The following is a 22,318-nucleotide window of genomic DNA, read 5'->3' as shown; positions in this document are numbered from 1 at the left end:
GACTTGCCTAAATATGTGGTAATGTTATACTTATTTTTTATAATGATAAATTTTATTTTGTAGTTTTTCCATTTCATAATAATAATTTTTATCGGAAGGAACATGTCTAAACTGAATTTAAGGTCCGCAAGTATTGACTCGGTTGGTTATTGAGGGATAACTATCCTCTTGGTCACATTTTTGAATTTCACGGGAGGAGAATTTATGATAATGCCTCCTGAGTCAGAGTTTATTGCTCAAATACGATTTACCTTGGTTCACGGCTGCGGGTTATCTACAAGGTAAAAAAAAACTGAACTAGTGGATTAGTGTATAACATTGTGAACTCATAATTACAAACGAGTTGTCTATTTCATTATCGAGAGGGTAATCAATAATTTGTCTATTTCATTATTGAGAGAGTAACCAAACTCATGGGAGTTAATATTTATTGTGTGTCCCACATTAGAAAAACCGTAACTCAATATAGAAAACATTTTAGAAGCCAATTTGAAAAATTTAGCATTTCTCAAATTGTAATGCAACCCCAATAAATGAGCAAAGGCTTGTCTCCAAAAATAAACAACCCTACTAGGGTCACTCACCATTTCTTCTCATTCACTCAATATCCCATCTCACCTTACACTACCTAAACCAAAACTCCCAAACTACACCAAAACAAAAAATAAAACACAACACAACACTCTTTTTCAACTAAAAATGTACCCTAGAGGCAACCACCACCACCCCATGGGCGTAGAGGACCGTCCCGTCTCCGCCCCTTACGGTATCTTATTCGTCGTAGTGGTAGCATTACTAGTAGTAATCCCCTCGATTATTGGCGAGCAAGGCGAGGCCTTAATGGAGATTTTACCCGAGCTCTTGAGTCCAGTAGGTCTTCTACTACTGCCTATAATTTTATTACTTACTATACAATTTCTGTCATCCGAAAGTGGTTCGTGCGTGTCGAGTAATTTTGTTCCCGGAGGACGTGACTCTATACACCGTGCTAGTGGTTCCCCTATTGGAGTTGCTCTTTTTCTCGTTCTCGTTCTTCTGTTGTTGTACAGCAGGATTTCTATTTTTGGTGGTGACGATGATTCTGATGAATGATCATGGCTGCATTATTGCATTATTGTTTCGCATCAGAAGAATCTGCAAGTGTAAATTTATATATAGATTAGTAGATTTATTATTGCCTGATTAGGTGTAGTGTTTAAATTTATCTCTTTGGAGAGATAAATGAATAAAGTTCATACAAATATTTGTGCTACTGAACTGAAGTAGTGACTTACTTGATTCCTAAATTTAAACAGCTGACGATCCTCCAAATTTATTATACCATTTCTATTGTTGTAAAAATCGGTAATCAGGAAAGATTGGTCGAGCCACCGATTTAGGATTAATTGAAAATCGGGGATTAATCGGATGTATTATAATATTAAATTATATTTAATATATTATTATGATTATATTAGTTATTTATTAACAAATATATATTTATTATATCATAATTTCTATAATTATTTTTTTAAAATTAATATAGTATTTTAATTTTAATAAATAATTATATATACTGCAATAAAGAGAAATTCGTAAAAATAAATCGAATTTTAAAAATCGAATCGGTCGGATACTCTATAGGTGATTAATCGGGGATTTTTAAAATACTGACCATTTCAAATAATGCGGTAAAATTTTAAGACATTAATAATTTCACTTTTAGTTAAAGTACTAACAAAAAATAACAACAGTGGAAAAATTAAGAAGACCGCCAAACAAACAAATAATTATGTAAATTTTAATAGGGTGGGAGGATTCGAAACCGATCCCGAGTCGAGCTCTAATATCAGTTTACATAACTAGCTATAGCCCTTCAAGAACTTGAAGAAACCTTAGTTGTATTAAAAGTGTTAAGTTGATAAATTATATGAAAGTGATTATCTTTGGTAGAGTTTGTAACTGATTTGTAGTTTTGTACTCCTATAATTAGTAATAATTTTATTGTAGGGGTAACTAATTTATATAAAAATGGTGAGAAAATTTATTTAGAAATATTTGCCTCTTACCTCCGAATATACACATAGTGACTTTTTGTTTGTTTGAGCACTATACAAGTGTCGGTGCGATATTTTTGATTGATCTAACTTGAGTTATATGCAAGAGTCTGGTTATTGTACCTATTTGTTTCATGATCTGCATGTGGGTGAAAAACTTGTGTGTGTTGATCTATCTAATTTTTGGACAAAAGGCATCTACTTCTTTTGTTTCCTTTTGGGATATTTTATTTTTAGAACTCATTTTTTATTTTTAGAGAAATAAAGTGTGAAAGACCAAATACATTTTCAATAAGTGTAGAGACAGAGTTTTGTCTTTTCACCTCCTTTTACTCCGAAAGTAAAAAAAATTATCCGAAAAACTTTTGCATCTTGTTGTAATTACAATTATTTCCAAAAAAAAGTATATTTTTATTAGGCACTACACCGGGTCCTTGCGTAGATGTATATGATCGACGACATTCAGGATATTTAATTGAACATTTAGGGAATTTTAGGAAAATAATTTAGATGTAATTTTATTATATCGCATGAATTTGGACTTTCTCGACAGAACTCCAAAAATAATAAAAAAAATATCACATGGTTTGCTTGTGTGTGTTAATTTGTTGCGCTCATGTGTATACACAGGTGCTTATATTTTATTTAAGAGAAAAAACACAATAATACAGTACTACTTGACATTTCAACATTTTGATAAAAAATTTGTGACCTCAAAATAAATCTAAGGCGCTCCAACATTTCTTATTTCTCAAAAATAAATCTAAGACGCTCCAACATTTCTTTGGTAAGATTGTAAGAAGATGTAAGTTCAAGTCTCATAAGAGAACTGAATTTAATAATAGATCATTACCAACAAAAAAACTTTCAAAAAAAAAAACATTGGAGCCATTTGATTAGAAGGCCCAACAATAATCTTCAAGTATATGATGATAAGATGCAGCTAATAGGTTCTCTATTTGAAATGACTGGATATTTTCAGTGCTTAATCACTCCCATAGCTTGCTAAAGTAGCAATGTACTGCAGCTGCAAAGATATACAGCAGAAAAATGAAAACAAAGTGCAGCTATTTGGGACGTTTTGTGAGTTGTACAATGTTCTTTCTACCCGTTCTTAATATAACAAAGCATGGATTTTAATGTACTCTGAGAAGACGTGTTGGATTGGGAAAATAATGCCACCAGAAGTGCAGAGATTGTAGCTGCAGCCTGTTGGATTTCATAAACGCAACAAACGATGTGTAAGGAATCAGTAGACAAGTCAAAAAAAACAAAGATATATATTAGTAATGGCCTATAAGTTAATATTGGCTTAACATTCAAACAAGCATACTACAAGTTAATCAACGTAAATATCCAGATCAAAGGCAGGCAGACAGTATACTAGTTTTAACCTAAAATGCTGGATCCTAACCCCCATTTAACAATTACAATTGCACCGATATTTTTATAATTTCAGGGGAAACAAAGAGGCTCGTGCATGTTGAAGAATTGCATATTGTCTTGCTTACATAATTACATCTTACATGAGAAATACTCAAATGTGTATACTGTCTAACATGCTTGGCCTAGTCTCGCAAAGAAAGGATGACCGGATATCCTATACTAAGTCATACAGGGACCAGATAAGGAATCTAATAAAACAAAATTATGTCAAAACATTACGAGTCTATTTGTAATATAATGTCAAAATTAGGCATAAGCCCTATCAGTGTATTTTAATCTTACCCCAATTTAATAAATTGACTAAAGGTCTCAAATGTTTTCTCAGGATACCATGTTATATTAAACAATTAGTACCCGACAAAAAAACAATTAGAATGATAATTATAAACGTATTATAGACTTGCAAATGGTGCTACATCCCATTGCATTTAATTCAATGCAGTATTCATTTCATGCTATAATTGTCATTGACATCAACTGTATTGCCAAATGGGATTAAACATCGAAGTGATCAACAAAGTCAGTTCCAGTTACCAAAATTACAGCGGCATGTCGGGGTCTCACTTGATATTTCAAAGCTCCATAATATTTCATTAACGCTTAGCGAACAATAAAATATTAAATTATTCTTCATATCTCTTAGTCTCTTCATTTACGATGTATAAATCTCGCTATGGCCTAATACTTTCTCTCCAAAAGAACCTAGAAACCCTGGTACACAAAGATATATTTATTTAACTCAATTTATACAACTTTTTTATGTAGTTCTTAAATTTGTCACGGAAAACGAGCTCTGATGTAAAAAAATTCGAATAGTGTCCATCAAAAAAAGAAGCTACATATTAACCATACTGGTGGGATGATTAATCCTTCTAAAAAGAGAATGGAGATAGGTAAAGAAAGAAAGTGTCACGAAAGCCATGTGTCTCCGCATCAAAAATAATAAAATGAAATACTCAGGAGTTTTGAGGGAGACCCCACTGTAAATAATGAAGTTTTTGTATATTTAATCCTTATTGACTGTGATCTGTCACATTGTACTAAAGGATGGATGTACGATCACAAACCAACCCACATTAAGATTTGAATGTACTAAAGGATGGATGTACAATCACAAACAAACCCACATTAAATTTTCTATCTATGAACATATGCAATATATCCATGAATTATTCTGTCTTTTTTTCAAAATTTAACTGGCTTAAAACTGGTACAACATATGTTGCAAAATATATTTACAGAGTATATATTTTTAAGTGGACCTAGATAAATATATTTTTTTAGTAACAATCTAGTTGCTTAAATTTAAAAATAAGGGGATGCTGAACATAAATAAGACAACGTGTGTGTAATTTTACAACCTTATTGGTTCCTAAGAATCCCAAACATAAGACCTTATATAGTAATCATAATTTATACTCTTAAAAATAATAGTTTTTTTAAAGTTTTGGTTTCGCCAGTTCTATAATTTGACACAAATTTATGAGAATAGTATATGAAGATAATCATTAAATGAGCAAAACATTTAGTATGATGAGTATATAAACTATGAATAAGGGTTGCGTACCTTGGTCTTTGTTCCGCTTCAGTCTTCACCCTCTTAGATATGCTACAACATCTGAATCTAATGACAAACCCCTAATCTGTGCGAACTCATCCATGAAATGTCAAAGGAGACGATACGCAAACAAACTTGTCTTGTCAGATGAATAGTCAAATATGGGTTTTTATATGTTATTTTCTTATCACATGAGATGCTAGATTCTGAATTAGGTAAATCTTGTATCTCTTGTGATAAGAAAATAACAGATGAATACATGTATTTGACTATTCAAGAAGCAATTTACAAGATAAGTTTGTTTGCCTTTCGTCTCCTTGGGCATTTCATGTATGAGTTTGCACAGACTTGTTTGTCATTAGATCCGGTTGTTGTAGCATATCTAAGATATGGAGAAGCTAACCGGAACAAGACCAAGGTACATAATCCTTATTTTTGAGTTTAACATCATATTTCATATACTCATTAAAATAAACATTTTTTTCCATTTTATGATCATCTTCTTCGTATACTTTATTACTCTTCTCATATCTTTGGGCCAATTCTAGAACTTGTTAAATTTAATTATAAAACAACTAGTGGTTTCTAAGAGTACAAATTATAATTAGTTTACAAGGTCTTATGTTTGGGATTCTCGGAAACCAATAAGGTTGTGAAATTACACACACAAACACTGTCTTAGTTATGCTTCACCATCCCATTATTTCAAATTTAAGCAACTAAATTATCACTAAAAATATATATATATTTATATAGATAATCACTTATATATTTATATTTATATAATAGAAATCAAGCAACTGGTACAACATATGTTGAACTACCTTAGGTTGCAAAACATATTTATATAGGTCTTAGACTCGCTGGGAACCAAAAACTACATAATTCTTTCGTAATACTTTTCAATCCGTATTGGAATTAAGTGGAATTGATTCACCCATTCCTCTTTCCTCAATACAGTCATTTAGATCAGGAGCTGAGTAAAAAGACCATGAACAACACAATACATATGGGTTGCACCCTTGCTCTATAACACTTTATAAATCACCAACATATTACAGCAGAATCAGAAGTTTATAATAGTAGTCAAACCTTAGAATAAGTAGCAAGATAGCTACGAATTAGATATGGATAAAGAAGAAAATGTGGACTAACCTCTAAGCTGCAAAAGTTTGCAGCTTGTCACAGTGAGGAGTTGGCAGATTTCTGCTCCATTGTCGTCGTTGAAGCTCTATATGACAATAACGCCCAAGCATATTTTTGTAGTCCTTGATAACATTGCTCTCTATGTTGGCACGATCAACACTTCCTACCGGAAATTTGTCATCAAACTCAGCTGAATTAACAAAGTATTCCACTCCATATCTTTCAGTCGCCTTGGGAAACTGATGAGAATAGCTTCTCTGCAAAGAATAATCAGGCTCGGAAAACGGAAGATAAGCAAGTACGATGATGAGCAGGAATGGTAATAGTTGCAGAAGAATCATCAGATTCGGTCCAGTATCACCCTGATCTTGTCTTGGCTGTGGGGTTGTTCGCCTAGTTCTGTATACATTAGAGGTATTGTATGCATCATGCTGACCAAAAAATGACCTGAAAATATCATCAGGATCAAAACGTTCCTCAAACATATCACTTCTCCTCCTCCTTCTCCTAGCATTATAATGCAGATTCGACTCAAACCCCTCAACCAACCCAACTTGATCATACTGTCTCCTCGACTCATCATTACTCAAACACTGAAACGCCTTACAAACTATCTTAAAAGCCTCTTCAGAATCCGGCGCCTTATTCTTATCCGGATGAACTTTCAACGACAACTTCCTATATGCCTTCCTAATTTCATCCACAGAACAACTCTTCTCTACACCAAGAATCGTATAATAATCCTTACTCCTCTTTATCTGCCTAATCAGCTGCACATTCTCTTCCGTATAATTACACTCAACCTTCTCCCTAACCGACTCAACCTCCGCCTTCCCCACATTACTCTCACCATTCGATGACCTAGGCACCGACGAATCAAGATTCTCACACTCAGACAAAAGATCATCAACAGACAAATTCTGATTCAACCTCCTAGCAATCCCAATAAACTTGACAGCCCGATTCTTGTTTCCGGAAGCAATTGCCTCTTTAGCAATGCCAATACATCTTAAAGCTTCATCTTTATTACTATCCATCACAATTAGACAAACCCCACTTCAATTTCAAGTGGGTTATTCTCTAAAACTTTAAAGTTTCAATCTTTACTCACAATAAACCTTAAAGTTTCAATCTTTAATCAAATAAACCACAAAGATTCAATCTTTATGCAAAATATAAAAAACCCAACATGAATCAAGATTCAAGAACAAAGACCCAACAGTACTAATTGACAAAATTCATAAAGATACACAAAACCAACATTAAAAAGATACTAACCAATCAAGATTAGATATAGAGAAGCTCTGGCCACTTGATCCTTTATGCAATTGTGAGAATCTAAAGATTTTTTATCCGACCCACTTTGACTCGGGTCAAGAATTTATAAGGGTCAAGAATTTATAAGGTCTACTCTAGTGCTCCAAGAGTTATATATACACACATATGCTGTGAGTATATGTTGTGATTTGTGAGAAGGTAGGTTGGGTAAAAAAAATTCACCTTCCTTCTTAAATTTGGAATTTTACAACGATTAATCGGGCCTTTTGGGTTTCTTAAAAAATGTAACTTATAATTTAAAGTCAAAAACTGTCCTATAAGTGTTATGAACATCGTAACTTATAAATTATTTAGCTGTTTGGATAATTTATTTATAATTGAGTGATGTGTTTGGTAAATCAAAATTATAAGTTAATTTTTTTAAAAAACATTAAAGTTTTAATATAACAATTATTTCAAAAGACATATTTCAAATCAACAATGTTGAAATAAAAATTAATAAAAATAAAAAAAAATAAAGTAAATTTACAATATTTCCGTAATATATGGATTATGACATCGTAAAAAACTGAATTCTAGAATTTAACATAGATCCAAAATATTATTATCTCCGTCCCCCTCATTTCTTTACGTATTTTTCATGTTTGACACGCATTGTAAGGCCATTATAAAGTATAGTTACGGAATTTATATTTTAAATTTTTTTATAAAAAATTGAACATTATATTTTTATTTAGAAAAAAAAAGTTTTAAAAAAAATATTATACAACTAGAGCATTAAAGTGCGTGTCGAGCCCAGGTCTTCCCAGAGGGGAACTGAGGGGTATTAAAGAGCTTGAAATCTATTAAAGTTCATTTTTTGTTTTTTTTACAATAAAATAAAAAAGGACTTTTTTGATTGCACAATTATAATAAAAATGATAAATTATATTAACAAGAATAATGAAATAACTTAATAATTAATATGAAAAAGGGGAGGCCGACATAAAAATGAAGAAATGAAATGTGCAAGCCAACATTCACTCATGGACAAAAATCACTTGATAAACGGGTTAAATGGCGTCTTGGTCACTCAAGTGACCACTAACTTTCACTCGGGTCATCGAACTCAAAAAGCTGTCAATGAGGTCACTGAAGAAATAATAATGTTCAACTTAATCATTGCACACGTTAAAAATTTCACGAACATTAAATTCCGTTGACTATAGACGGCTCTCCGTTAAATATGCACAAGTCGGATGCCACATCAGATAATTGACCCGCCCAATCCTAAAACCACCCAACAAATTAAACCCGACCCAATTAAAACCCACGACCCTTTTAACCTTTATCCCAAAATTAAAACCCTTTATTCCAAAATTAAACCCCCTCTTTACAACCGATTGTACGATCTAAACCCTAATCGCAAGAATGGTTCGAACTCGATCGGCTGTTGAGGTTCGTTTAACTCAACCAATCGATGATATCGATAGCAATGATACCGATTACCTGTTTGCATCTGATGAAGACAACAATGAAACGGAAAAGGATAACGAAGCTGAATCAAAATTTGAAGATGCAAATCAGACCACCGATAAAGAAGCAACGTAAGTAATGTTATATCTGAACTTTTTACAATTAATTAGGGCTAAATATTCTTGTTTTGAATATATGATTTTATATGGTCATATTTGCAATTAAGGTTCTTAATTTGTTTATATTTAACAGGAAAAACTTGTACAATGTGACAGTCTATTATGGAGGTTATTTTGTTCATGTTCCGTATTACTCCTACACAAGTAATATCAAAAAGGTTTACAAGGAAATCGACTTTGAAAACCTTACTATTAATAATTTAAAGACCACATTTGGTACTGTTGTTGGTGAGTATGATTCCCTTTATTTTAGAACTCCTGCATTGAAGATTTATGTACTGAATGCTGAAAGTAAGCCAATATTGATTGAATTAAGTAAGGAATGTGCTTATAATATTGTGCTTTATGTGGATCATGTGAGTCCTGCCCTTGAATCTGATGAAGGAATGGATAATTATAAATGTAGTGATGATGAGTATGTAGAAATTAAGAAAGCTTGTAGAGAAGAAAAAAGAAAAATGGATGAATTGGAGAGAGGGAAACTAATTTACATGAAATGTCAGGGATGGAATATGATGATTCTACTGGATCAGATGAGGGTTTTTATCCTAGTAGTGAGGAGAGTGATGATGAGTTCTGTTTTGCTAACCCTCCCCCAGATAAACAGAAAATGAAGTGTGTAGATGGGGTCTTTAATCTTAACACTGTTGGGAACCACGGACTTAGGGTGTTACTACGTTTTATGATAAAGATTACGAAAAGAGGATTACCTTGTTAATGGTTGATTCCACGCTCTTCTATTGTATTCCTAAATTCCCTTGAGCGAAGTGTGGCCTCCGTCTTCTCAAGTTATCCTCTCTTCTTGCTCCTTGGTGGCTACAATATGTTTTCACATAATTGCCAAGCAAGAAGAGAATAAGAATATATATAGGCTACAATAGGGACCATGGATAATTAGGTTGGGCCTTCTAATTACATCTTGAGCCTAGCCCAATGTAATTAAATATTAATTCAATCCACTAAAGAATTAATATTTGCACTACCTTTTCTAATACCGTAATTTAATTAATTCGGTTCCAATATTATTTGCTTATTAAATTCTCCATGTTTAAAATATCATATGTCCATTAATTAAATAAATTACTGATAATTTATTTAATTAATATCTTTTATCCTTGATCATCCACTCAACCTTTATTTAATTATGCCAGAATAAATTTCACCTGCAGGGTTTCACATAATTAAATCTTTTTGAGCTTTCAAGGGGACATCATTAGCCCGAATATTATCAGGACATGGATTCCTTCAATAAATAATATCCACCATGTATATAATTCCATCACCCAAAATATAATGATATAATTCAAAAGAATTATTTCATATATAAATCAAAGCATGTAAATAATATACACGTGTCAATTACTATTTCCGGATTAAGAACCTAAGCATTAATAATAACATAGAATCTTAGTTCTCCTTCTTAATCAGTATTAAGGGAACAATTCTAAATTTGATCCTGTTCAATATACACAAAGTATACTAGTATTATTTATTAGTCAATATAAACTAATCTAAATAATACTACAACCATACCAGTGGATTGTCCAACACCACCTGTGTTGTGAACCTTATTATATTATATAACCGTATTTAACAATCTAATATTCTGTATCCCATTTGATACTAGATTGTTCACAATATATAATATTAGACAACATGTAAACATTCAAATGATTCTCAAATAAACTGGCCAGAAATAAATGTACATACTTCAAATAAATATTTTCAGTATACACTAACAATCTCCCACTTATACTCAAAATATTCTATGTGTACATCAGTGTTTATTTAATCCACTATTATATAAAAATCTATGTGTCCATCCATCTGACTCCTATCGCTTCCACATGCTTGTCAAAAACCTTGGTTGGCAAGCTCTTTGTGAAAGGATCTGCTCGGTTGTCTTCTGATGATATGTGAGCCACAACTATATCCCCTCGCTTTACGATTCCTCGTATGAGATGATACTTACGTTCAATATGTTTAGCTGCTTTGTGGTCTCGCGGTTCCTTTGAATTTGCCACAGCACCAGTGTTATCACAATACACCGTCAAGCTCCCAGGCAAATTAGGTACCACATCTAAGTCCAAAAGGAAGTTCCTGAACCATACAGCCTCCTTGGCAGCCTCAGAGGCCGCCACGTACTCGGCCTCCATGGTGGAGTCTGCAATGCATTTCTGCTTTACACTCCTCCATATAACGGCTCCACCTCCTAAAGTAAAAACATATCCCGAGGTTGATTTCCTCTTATCCCTATCTGATTGGAAATCTGAATCAGTATATCCCAAATGAAATAGATCTGAGGCCATGTAAAATAACATATACTCCTTAGTCCTTCTCAGGTACTTGAGTATAGTTTTTACTGCACTCCAATGTTCCTGACCTGGGTTCGACTGATATCTACTAACCATGCCTACAGCAAATCAGATGTCAGGCCTCGTACATAACATAGCATACATTAAGCTTCCACATGCTGAAGCATAAGTAACTGCTTTCATGCTCTCTATATCCTTAGGTGTTGAAGGACACTGCTTCTTAGATAGAGCAACTCCATGCTTAAAAGGTAAAAAACCTTTCTTGGAGTTCTGCATGTTAAAATGAGCTAATACTTCATCAATGTAGGGCTCTTGAGACAAAGCCAACATCCTTTTCTTGCGATCCCTTATAACTTTGATCCCAAGGATGTATGTCGCTTCACCTAAGTCCTTCATGTCAAATTGTTTGAACAACCATGCCTTTACTGATGAAAACATCTCAACATTGTTTCCAATGAGTAAAATATCATCTACATATAGTACTAGAAAAACCACTGCATTACCTTCACTTCTCTTATACACGCACGATTCGCTTGGACTTTGATCAAATCCATATGACTGGACTGCCTAATCAAAACGAATATTCCGGTCTCTAGAAGCTTGTTTAAGTCCATAAATAGACCTCTTAAGCTTACATACCAGATGCTCTTGGCCTTCCTTAATGAATCCTTTTGGTTGCTGCATATAGATGGTTTCTTCAAGACTTCCATTAAGAAAAGCTGTCTTGACATCCATTTGCCAAATCTCATAATCGAGATGAGCTGCTATAGATAAAAGAATACGGATTGACTTAAGCATGACTACCGGTGAAAATGTTTCCTCATAATCGATACCTTCTTTCTGAGTATACCCTTTCGCAACAAGTCTTGCTTTTCAGGCTTTCTCTTTTTTTATCTAATCCCCTCTTTTTCTTGTTGATCCACTTACATCCAATAGGTTTTATACCTTTGGGTGGTTCCACGAGCTCCCAGACCTGATTAGAATACATTGATTCTATCTCAGATTCCATCGCATTTTGCCAAAGATCTGCATCTTTGTCTTGTACTGCCTCTTCGTATGTACGGGGATCATCATCATGTTCACCAGGGACCAAGTCTGAAGACTCTCCCAAAAACATGAATCTATCAGGATGTTGAACAACCCTCCTACTACGACGAGGCACTGGTGCGGTATTAGTGACATGTTGTACATTATGTTGTGGTTGTTCTACTTGTAGTACAGCTTCATGGGTATTATTTGTCCTCCCACTAGTTCCTCTAAAATGACACTACTCATGGGTTTGTGATTCATTATATAGTCCTCCTCCAAGAATCTTGCATTGGTGCTAACAATGACATCCCGATTCTTCGGACTATAAAATAAATATCCTTTCGTTCCCATGGGGTAGCTTACAAACAACCTTACTTCTGTACGAGATTCTAACTTAGTCCCGTTCTTGTTCAGCACATGTGCTGGACAACCCCATATTCGAATATGTCTTAGACTCGGTTTATCCCCGGTCCACAATTCTAAGGGGGTTTTAGGAACCGACTTAGAAGGTACTAAGTTCAGAAGATAAGCTGTTGTCTCTAAGGCATGTCCCCAAAACGACTTGGGTAAATCTGAATAACTCATCATCGATCTAACACTCTCTAAAAGAGTCTGGTTCCTTCTCTCTGCTACACCGTTCTGCTGGGGTGTGCCTGGTGCAGTTAACTGGGATTCTATCCCATTTTCTGATAAATATTCCCTAAATTCTCCAAGCAAGTATTCGCCACCACGATCTGATCGTAGTGACTTGATACTTTTATTAAGTCGCTTCTCCGTTTTAGCTTTGTACTCTTTGAACTTATCAAAGCACTCAGACTTACGGTGCAACAAATAAACGTACCCATATCTAGAATAATCATCAATGAAAGTGACGAAATATTCATAACCACCTCTTGCTTGGATATTCATGGGTCCACATAAATCAGAGTGAAGCAATTCTAACAGTTGTTTGGCTCTATTCCCTTTTGCCTTGAAAGGCCTATAAGTCATTTTACCTTCCAAGCAGGATTCACAAACTGGAAATGGCTCCACTGCCAATGAGCTTAAAGGTCTGTCTACTACCAGTCTTTGAATCCTCCTCAAGTTAATATGACCTAATCTCAAGTGCCAAAGATATGTTTGGTTCAAACTAGAAGTTTCCTTTCTTTTAGTAGAGTTAGAAGATGTGTTGTTCAATTCCCTAAATTGCAGTTGCAGTGCAGGTTGACTAGGATTAATTATATACAAATTGTCTTGCAATGTACCAGAACATATAATTCATTTATTCATCATAATAGAAACATTACGATCCAAACAAACATTATAACCATCCAAAGCAAGTTTAGAAACCGAAATTAAATTCCTTCTAAAAGAAGGTACATAAAGACAATTGTTCAAAACCAAAATCCTATCAGAACCAAAAGATAAATGAATAACTCCTACTGCAACTACTGCTACTTTCGTAGCATCTCCCATGAACACGTATATCTCACCATCTCTAAGCATTCTGGATAGTTGGAACCCCTACATAGAATTACAAACATGATCAGTGGCTCATGTATCTACACACCAAGTGCTCGTAGATATAGCCGCTATAAATGTTTCTGTAACTAGAGAAAGAGACATACCAGTATTGTTTGTCTTCTTAGGAAGAGGACAATCCTGTTTTCAGTGACCTGACTGTTTGCATCTGAAGCACTTTCCCTTAGGCTTTTTCACACCACCCTGAACTCCCACTGCCTTCACAGCTTTCTGTGTCTGAGCCTTTTTCTTCTTCTTAATACCTTTCGGCTTAGAGGAAGAACCTTTCTCAGCCACATTCACTTGAACACTCTGCCGAAATAATCCTTCAGCTGCCTGAAGTTCTGTCAGCAGTTCCGCGAGACTATACTGCCTCTTGTTCATGTTGTAATTCAAGCGGAACTGCTCAAAACTCTTGGACAAGCTCATAAGGATAATGTCAATCTGGGTTTCCCCATCAAGTTCAGCACCAAGGATCTCTATCTCATTCAGATGAGACATCATCTTGAGAACATGATCCCTTATAGGTGTGCCTTCAGCCATCTGAGTGTTCATTAAAGCCTTCATGGCTACTTGCCTAGCAGCCCTATTCTGATCTCCAAAAAGTTCTTTGAGATTAAAGAGCATATCCGAAGCAGTGGCCATAGACTGATGCTGATGCTGCAAAACACCCGACATTGCTGCCAGAATGTAACATCGTGACATTTCATCAGCCTTAATCCACCGTTTATAATACTCTTTCTCATCTTCAGGAGCATCAACAGCAGGCTGTTCAGGCTTGGGTTCATAAGTGCAAAACTTGTACTCCTCAGCAGTCAACACAATGTCCAAATTTCGTTTACATTCAATATAGTTAGGTCCGGTAAGTTTGTTATCCTTAAGTATGGTGATTAGTGGATTAAAACCCATTTTATCCTGAGAATCATGCATAAAAACATCACATAAATAAGGGTGCATTAATTATTAAGATCTATTGATTCCTCTAACAATTATTAAAATTTAATGCACTAACATATAAACACCATAAGTTTCTGGTACACCACGATGTGTGACATGTATACCACCTAATTTTGTTTAAATGTTACTTCGGTCCTATTACTAAACAATTGCCACGTTGGGGTGGACTATATTATTTTTCATAGCTAAGTGTATACCATCATCAAATCTTAAATTATTTGAAATCTATGGAACTTGGTACGCCACGATGGGTGGTGTGTATACCTTCCAATTATTCATAATTTTGCCTTGAATAGAATACTTCAATTCAATATTCATCAATGGTTTGATTTCCAGGTAGTGGAGGAGTCACATCGGTCTCGCTTAAAACCCACAGCCTTACAAGTTCGATGAACCCGTTTTTGACAAAATCGCCCCAAATCAGAAATAAAGAAAATCCGTATTTATTCCTTTCAAAATTTATTAATTTAAGAAGTTTGTTCTAGTAATTTCTATAACATTCTAGACACCATAAATTACATGCCACGATGGGTGACGTATATATAATTTATATTCGTCTTTATGTTAAATTACCTACAACCAATAATGGAGACCATGGGATTTAATTTCATATTAATTCCCTCTCCCACTTAGATTTTTTTTATTAAAATTGAGGAATTTTAAAATTAAATGGGGCCCTATATTGTTATAATTATGTCTAATCTTGCATTCAAAATACACACATAATTTTAGCAACATATAACATTTAATTAAAACAATAAATAAAATTTATGTCCATGTCGTCCTAATTAAGTTAAACATGCAATTTTAAAAGAATTACACACATAATTAACGACACACATAATCAATAAATTAAAGCAATAATTAAAATTTAATGGAAAAAATTAAAATAAAATTTCCACAATTATGGCCCTTGAAAAAAAAATCCAGCTCTCAAAAAAAAATCTGCCCCAAGCGCGCCCCGACGCCCCCAGCAGCCCCAGCAGCCCCAGCTGCCGCAGCAGCCCTAACAGCCCCAGCAGCCGCAGCTGCCGCAGCGGCCCCAGCAGCCCCAACTGCCGCAGCGGCCGCAGCGCGCGCGCCTGTTGCTTTTCTGTGAGTTTTGTTTTGATTTTGTTCGATCCAAACATCAACAGCAGCCCCTTGTAATCGCACAACGGAACAAAAAACTACCGGAATTGATTTCCGATCGCACATAACTATTACAAAATACCCGGAACAATTACAAAAAAATAGATCTAATACAAAACTAATTTTGTAAAATCTATTCTAACACGATCAACCCTCGTGTAAATTACAACCACGATTAAACCACGTGGAAACCAAAACAAAAATTAACCACAATTAAACCACGTGGGATCCAAACACATAATTAAAATATACATGGCCATAATAGTGGATTAACAACCAGCATCAAAACCAATACAAGCAAAACACTATATACACGCATATATAATTACGACATGGACATTATATCATAAAACGTAGAACCCATTACCAGGCTCTGATACCAATTGTTGGGAACCACAGACTTAGGGTGTTACTACGTTTTATGATAAAGATTACGAAAAGAGGATTATCTTGTTAATGGTTGATTCCACGCTCTTCTATTGTATTCCTAAATTCCCTTGAGTGAAGTGTGGCCTCCGTCTTCTCAAGTTATCCTCTCTTCTTGCTCCTTGGTGGCTACAATATGTTTTCACACAATTGCCAAGCAAGAAGAGAATAAGAATATATATAGGCTACAATAGGGACCATGAATAATTAGGTTGGGCTTTCTAATTACATCTTGAGCCTAGCCTAATGTAATTAAATATTAATTCAATCCACTAAAGAATTAATATTTGCACTACCTTTCCTAATACCTTAATTTAATTAATTCGGTTCCAATATTATTTGCTTATTAGATTCCCCATGTTTAAAATATCATATGTCCATTAATTAAATAAATTACTGATAATTTATTTAATTAATATCTTTTATCATTGATCATCCACTCAACCTTTATTTAATTATGCCAGAATAAATTTCACCTACAGGGTTTCACATAATTAAATCTTTTTGAGCTTTCAAGGGGAAATCATTAACCCGAATATTATCAGGACATGGATTCCTTCAATAAATAATATCCACCATGTATATAATTCCATCACCCAAAATATAATGATATAATTCAAAAGAATTATTTCATATATAAATCAAAGCATGTAAATAATATACACGTGTCAATTACTATTTTCGGATTAAGAACCTAAGCATTAATAATAACATAGAATCTTAGTTCTCCTTCTTAATCAATATTAAGGGAACAATTCTAAATTTGATCATGTTCAATATACACAAAGTATACTAGTATTATTTATTAGTCAATATAAACTAATCTAAATAATACTACAACCATACCAGTGGATTGTCCAACACCACCTGTGTTGTGAACCTTATTATATTATATAACCGTATTTAACAATCTAATATTCTGTATCCCATTTGATACTAGATTGTTCACAATATATAATATTAGATAACATGTAAACATTCAAGTGATTCTCAAATAAACTGGCCAGAAATAAATGTACATACTTCAAATAAATATTTTCAGTATACACTAACAAACACATCTGCCAACAATATTAAATTTAAAGCTGGGATGGTATTTGGTAGTAAGAGTGATTTTAAGCAAGCTGTGAGGTCCTGTTCAATGGCTAATGGTAGACCCTACAAGTTCCTACATGATGACTTAAAAAGGGTCCAAGTTGGGTGTGCACATGGGTGTCCTTTTAGAATGTGGGTAAGTTATAATAAAGAAAAGGATGTGTGGCACTTAAAGTCAATAATAGATGAGCATAACTGTGTGTGGAATTATAATGATATGAGGAAACAACAGGTGAAAATGATATGATGGATGAGATCTTGAGAGAACAGGAACAAACACAAGGACTCGATGAATTGGAGGCCTCAATCCAGAAATCACAGCCTAAGGAAACTACCAGCTGTTTTATGAAATTTGTAAGTTACATCAGTTTATGTCGATAAATGTTTAAGATAAGTTTATATCAATGGTTTGTTTAATTCATTTTTTATTTATATTGTAGATGCCAAATCCGGGGTTGAGGAAGCATATGGGACAAATGAGCACCGGCAACACTCCACCTGTTAGCACTCCACCCGTGACCACTCCAACTGTGACTAATCCACCAGTTAGCAACAAAACTCCAACAAGTGCAGTGGGACAAGTGAAAAAATCAACTCCAAGAAAGAGAGTAGCAGGACTGCCATACCCAAGAAAAAATTAGATGAATTATTTATGCCAAAGTTAGAACCATTTGAGTACTTTAAACTGTTGTCATTTGTGACATTGAACTACTATTTATGTAGTATAACTCTATGTACGCACTATGAATTGATCTTTTGGTCTTATTATATAACTTTGGTACTGTGTTTATTTCGAACATCTCAATGTTATACTATCACATAAACATAAACCTTTCATTCATAAAAACATAAACAATAACATCCATAACATTACATTCAACTAATTCTGACATAAATATTACATCATTAACATTAATTAAAGAACATAACCACAAAAAAAACTAAGATAACAAAGCATAGCATCTTCTTCGTTCTGAAATGAGCTTTTTCCTTCACCATTTCTGTTACGTCGTCCATCCATTGCCATACGTTCTTCATCAATTACTAACATTTTCCTTTCTACGAAACTTAACTATTGCTTGATTTTAGCCAATTCGACATCTTTCATCTTCAATTTTTCCTTCAATCCATGTATAACTTCTCGGGCTCTATCAGTGTAGGGTGAATCAGCCCACAAAAAAAAATTACACTTCTTACAGGGATCCCTATAGTTCTTGCAGCCAAAAAACCTCCGACCCGGATCTTGAGTACCTTCTTTCCAAGCTTCTTGAAGGGGTGATACAATATCACACTTACATTTAATATTATCATATCCATGATCGACACCGAAGTTGTTTTTATGGATTCTATACGAGTTAAATGAATTATTCACAGATGGGGGTGATGTTGTGGAGCTTTTGGAAGTGGACATGGTAGAAAGAAGGGTAAAAGGAAGAACCCTAATTGCAAGAAAATAAACTGAAGAAGAAGAGAAGTAGTGATTATGGGTTATGGGTTTTAATTTACGGGTTTTAAATGGTCTGGGCGGGTACAACGGTCACATGACGTGGAAGCCATGTCACTTGCTGATTCAGCTTTCCGTCCAAAACTTAACGACATTAACGGGTAATGACTTGATTGAAAATTTTTATGAGTGTGATCAGTTGACTGACAGCTTTTTGAGTTCGATGACCCAAGTGAAAGTTAGTGGTCACTTGAGTGACCAAAACGCCATTTAACCCCTTGATAAACTGCATTCTCTTATTTTGCCAAACGTAGCAAGAAATGAACAATGATCATTTAACCAACTATAAGTGGGAATGACTGTCATCCAAACATGCACTTATTCGGTTAATATTTCTATGTACCAAAAATGTGTCCCCGTATATTATGAGTAGACCCGGTAATTTTTAATACGATACGAAAATGAAATAAAAATTTATTGTTTGTATTTGAATTTGAGTACACGACAGAAGTCGGTTTTGTATTTACCCTTTAGTTACACGACATGACACGAATTACACGAAATAAATATATATTTAATTAAATTTTAATATTTATTAGAAATATTAATATCTAAATTACATAAAAATGTAAATATAATATGTATAATTATAATAAATATTTTAAAAATAATTCTTAACTTTATAATGTTGTAGGTATAAATGATTTAAATGTATATATTTCATATAATTTTCTATATATATTTTACCTAAAATTTCAATATTTACATTTATTTATTTACATTAATATTAATATTCAATTTTACACGAGAATGACACGAAACACGGAGGTACACGGACACGAAAGTACACGAACCATAAATAGGTCGGTTTTGTGTTTGAACTTTGATTACACGACATGAAAAGGTACACGACACGAAAGTACACGACGCGAACGAATTGACCGGTCTAATTATGAGTACCCATAGTGTTTTAATGGTAGAAATTTAATTTTTAATCAAACTCTATAATTATAATAATATTATCTACATTCACATTAAAAATTATTTTATATTCTCCCAAATCAGATAAGTACGTATTTAGGAGTATTAAACTCATTAAATATATATATTTAATTTTGAAATATCAATCTAAAATTGTTAAGGCTCATGTTATCACAAATTTTTGGAGACATAAAGAAAATATTTTCCAATAAACATTTACTTGTGTGCAAGATGGGCATACCCATATAATTATGTGAAATTTTATTCTATATTTTGTATTTTTGTTGGACTAATATATTTTTTAAAATTAATCAAAAATAATTGAAAAATAAAAAATTTTGATACACGGATGGTTAATAGTCACGGCAAGCTTAAAAAATTAGATGGTAAACTGTTTGTATTTTTTATCTTCTCTTAGCACGAGTGACTTCTTTTTTTAAGCCAACTAGGTGTAAAAATCGTGTTTCACACGGTTCCATAAATACTTGTTTTATACATACAATACAAAATATATTGATTATATATCATATGGCTCTTTTACAAAAAATCTAAGAAGATTAGTATGGATGTTAATATTAATTAAAATTAAGTAAACCCTAATTTTTTAATAGATTAATAATTTTAATAAACCAAAAATAGATTGAGTTTTCTCCAACTAATTTCTATTAAGGTACTAATTTTTCCATAATAATGGTTGAACCTTTTGAGTTCTTTTTTAATTAAAAAAATTATGTACCATACGAATATTTAAGTGCAAGAATTTAGAGATTCCGGTTCAAAGGCATAATTTCTATTTTAAAAAGAAATCACTATATGTCACTAATCACTAATAACAAGTAGAATATAAAAAATAACATTATTCTTGTATCATTCAACAGCTTTCATCTATGTCCCAAGTAATTCTTGAGTTATCTCCATGTCATTGCCTAGATTGTGCAAGAAGGTTCTCATCATATATTTCTCTCTCAAACCAATGAAAGTGTAGAATAATAAACCGAACTATACAAACGTGTCAATTAGTCTGACATCTCCAACACAAAGTTGTTATGCTGCATGAACATTAACCTGATATCATAAAGCCCATTAGCTTAAAAATGAAATACAATAATGTTTAAACTAAATCATAAAAGATTCTTAATCACTATAAAGTACAAATGGCTCAACATAAATGGTGCTACCTTTTGGTGCCTAAAAATAATGAGACGATACATTTTCAAATAACAATTTATATTCTTCCATGCCAGGCTCTCTGATTTTATTGAATATATATATATAAGCAGAAAATTAATTGATGAATTATTATATTGTACGAACTTCTTCATTTTTACTTCATTTACAAACATACATATCAATCCCCGAACTATTATAGGAAATACCTAGTACTGCACATTTACATCAATCTTGCCACAAAATTGGATAATCACGTATAACTACCGCCGATCAGTAATTTCTTTGCAAAATTTAAAATTGATGGATCTTGTCTAAATTTTGGTAACGTAATGCTCGCCTAACATAGTGGACTATATATTATTTGTGATCATTATTGTGCACGATAGAGTCCTGCTCTGAGATGGTTTCCACATTTCCCTCCTTTTTCAATAATATCATTTTATTAAATTTGGAATTCTTATGTCATTCTGGTACGCTATGCATTTCGCCTCATCTACATTGATATCACACCTCATTTACAATAATATCTTATATGTCTAGCAAAATAGTAACACTATAAGCAATATAAAGATAATTATACATATGTTTAATACTTCTTATCCTATTAAACACTAACCATAAATCCATAATTACATCATAATAAAAGGTGGAGTAAGAAAAGAAAGTATCTTTAAAATGAAGATCAATCTGCATAATTCTGAGGATGAAAGAGTAAAACAAATTCTTGCCGTTTTTCTTTTAAATACGAGCCAAAAGTGAGAAGGAAAAAAACCTGATTGTGCAAAAATCTTCTCCACAAGAGCGAATCATTATGAAAGTCTTCTTTTTTCCGTATAGCACTGGTCAAGTTTGGAAGATAGAAAGTTAAGAGTTGAATGATTTAATTTGAAACAGGAAAAAACAAAATCAATATTTTTTACGAAAATAGTCTAAAATAGAGGCCGCATGAGTAGATGATCCCGCGCCAGCTGCAACGTTCACAACTAGTTTTTTTTCACCACTAAAATGACCAATTAACATAGTAAATAAAGTAATGTTTACCCGCAGTTTTAAATGAATAGTTGTCGATCTAGTGTTGTTAGTAGTGATTGAATTTCCAATAGTGGAGGAACTATAATCGCTTAAACTTACTTTATCCAAAGTATGACCAGTTCTATAATTGACACTGAGTA

The 22,318-nt window shown here is 33.3% G+C and overlaps 2 protein-coding genes across 2 annotated transcripts; one reads left to right on the top strand and one right to left on the bottom strand.

Moving 5' to 3' along the window:
* The first annotated feature begins 699 nt into the window (after positions 1 to 699).
* LOC141716007 (uncharacterized) lies at positions 700 to 1,092 on the top strand. Its single transcript, XM_074518756.1, has one exon. It carries the CDS (start codon positions 700 to 702, stop codon positions 1,090 to 1,092), a length of 393 nt encoding a protein of 130 aa, XP_074374857.1.
* A 1,669-nt stretch (positions 1,093 to 2,761) lies between these two features.
* Positions 2,762 to 7,595, bottom strand: LOC141677870 (chaperone protein dnaJ 49). Its single transcript, XM_074483974.1, has 2 exons — positions 6,196 to 7,595; positions 2,762 to 3,245 (listed from the first exon to the last, which is right to left on the bottom strand). Exon 1 carries the CDS (start codon positions 7,221 to 7,223, stop codon positions 6,198 to 6,200), a length of 1,026 nt encoding a protein of 341 aa, XP_074340075.1. The 5' UTR covers positions 7,224 to 7,595; the 3' UTR covers positions 2,762 to 3,245; positions 6,196 to 6,197.
* Positions 7,596 to 22,318: the final 14,723 nt, after the last annotated feature.

The sequence above is a fragment of the Apium graveolens genome, chromosome 1 (assembly GCF_009905375.1).
Source record: "Apium graveolens cultivar Ventura chromosome 1, ASM990537v1, whole genome shotgun sequence".
NCBI lineage: Eukaryota > Viridiplantae > Streptophyta > Magnoliopsida > Apiales > Apiaceae > Apium > Apium graveolens.
The sequence above is the reverse complement of the archived record's forward strand: the minus strand, read 5'-3'. Positions and strand labels throughout refer to the sequence as shown.

Coding starts and splice junctions, on each gene's coding strand:
- LOC141716007 (XM_074518756.1), top strand. CDS start 700: ATGTACCCTAGAGGCAACCACCACCACCCCATGGGCGTAGAGGACCGT.
- LOC141677870 (XM_074483974.1), bottom strand. CDS start 7,223: ATGGATAGTAATAAAGATGAAGCTTTAAGATGTATTGGCATTGCTAAA.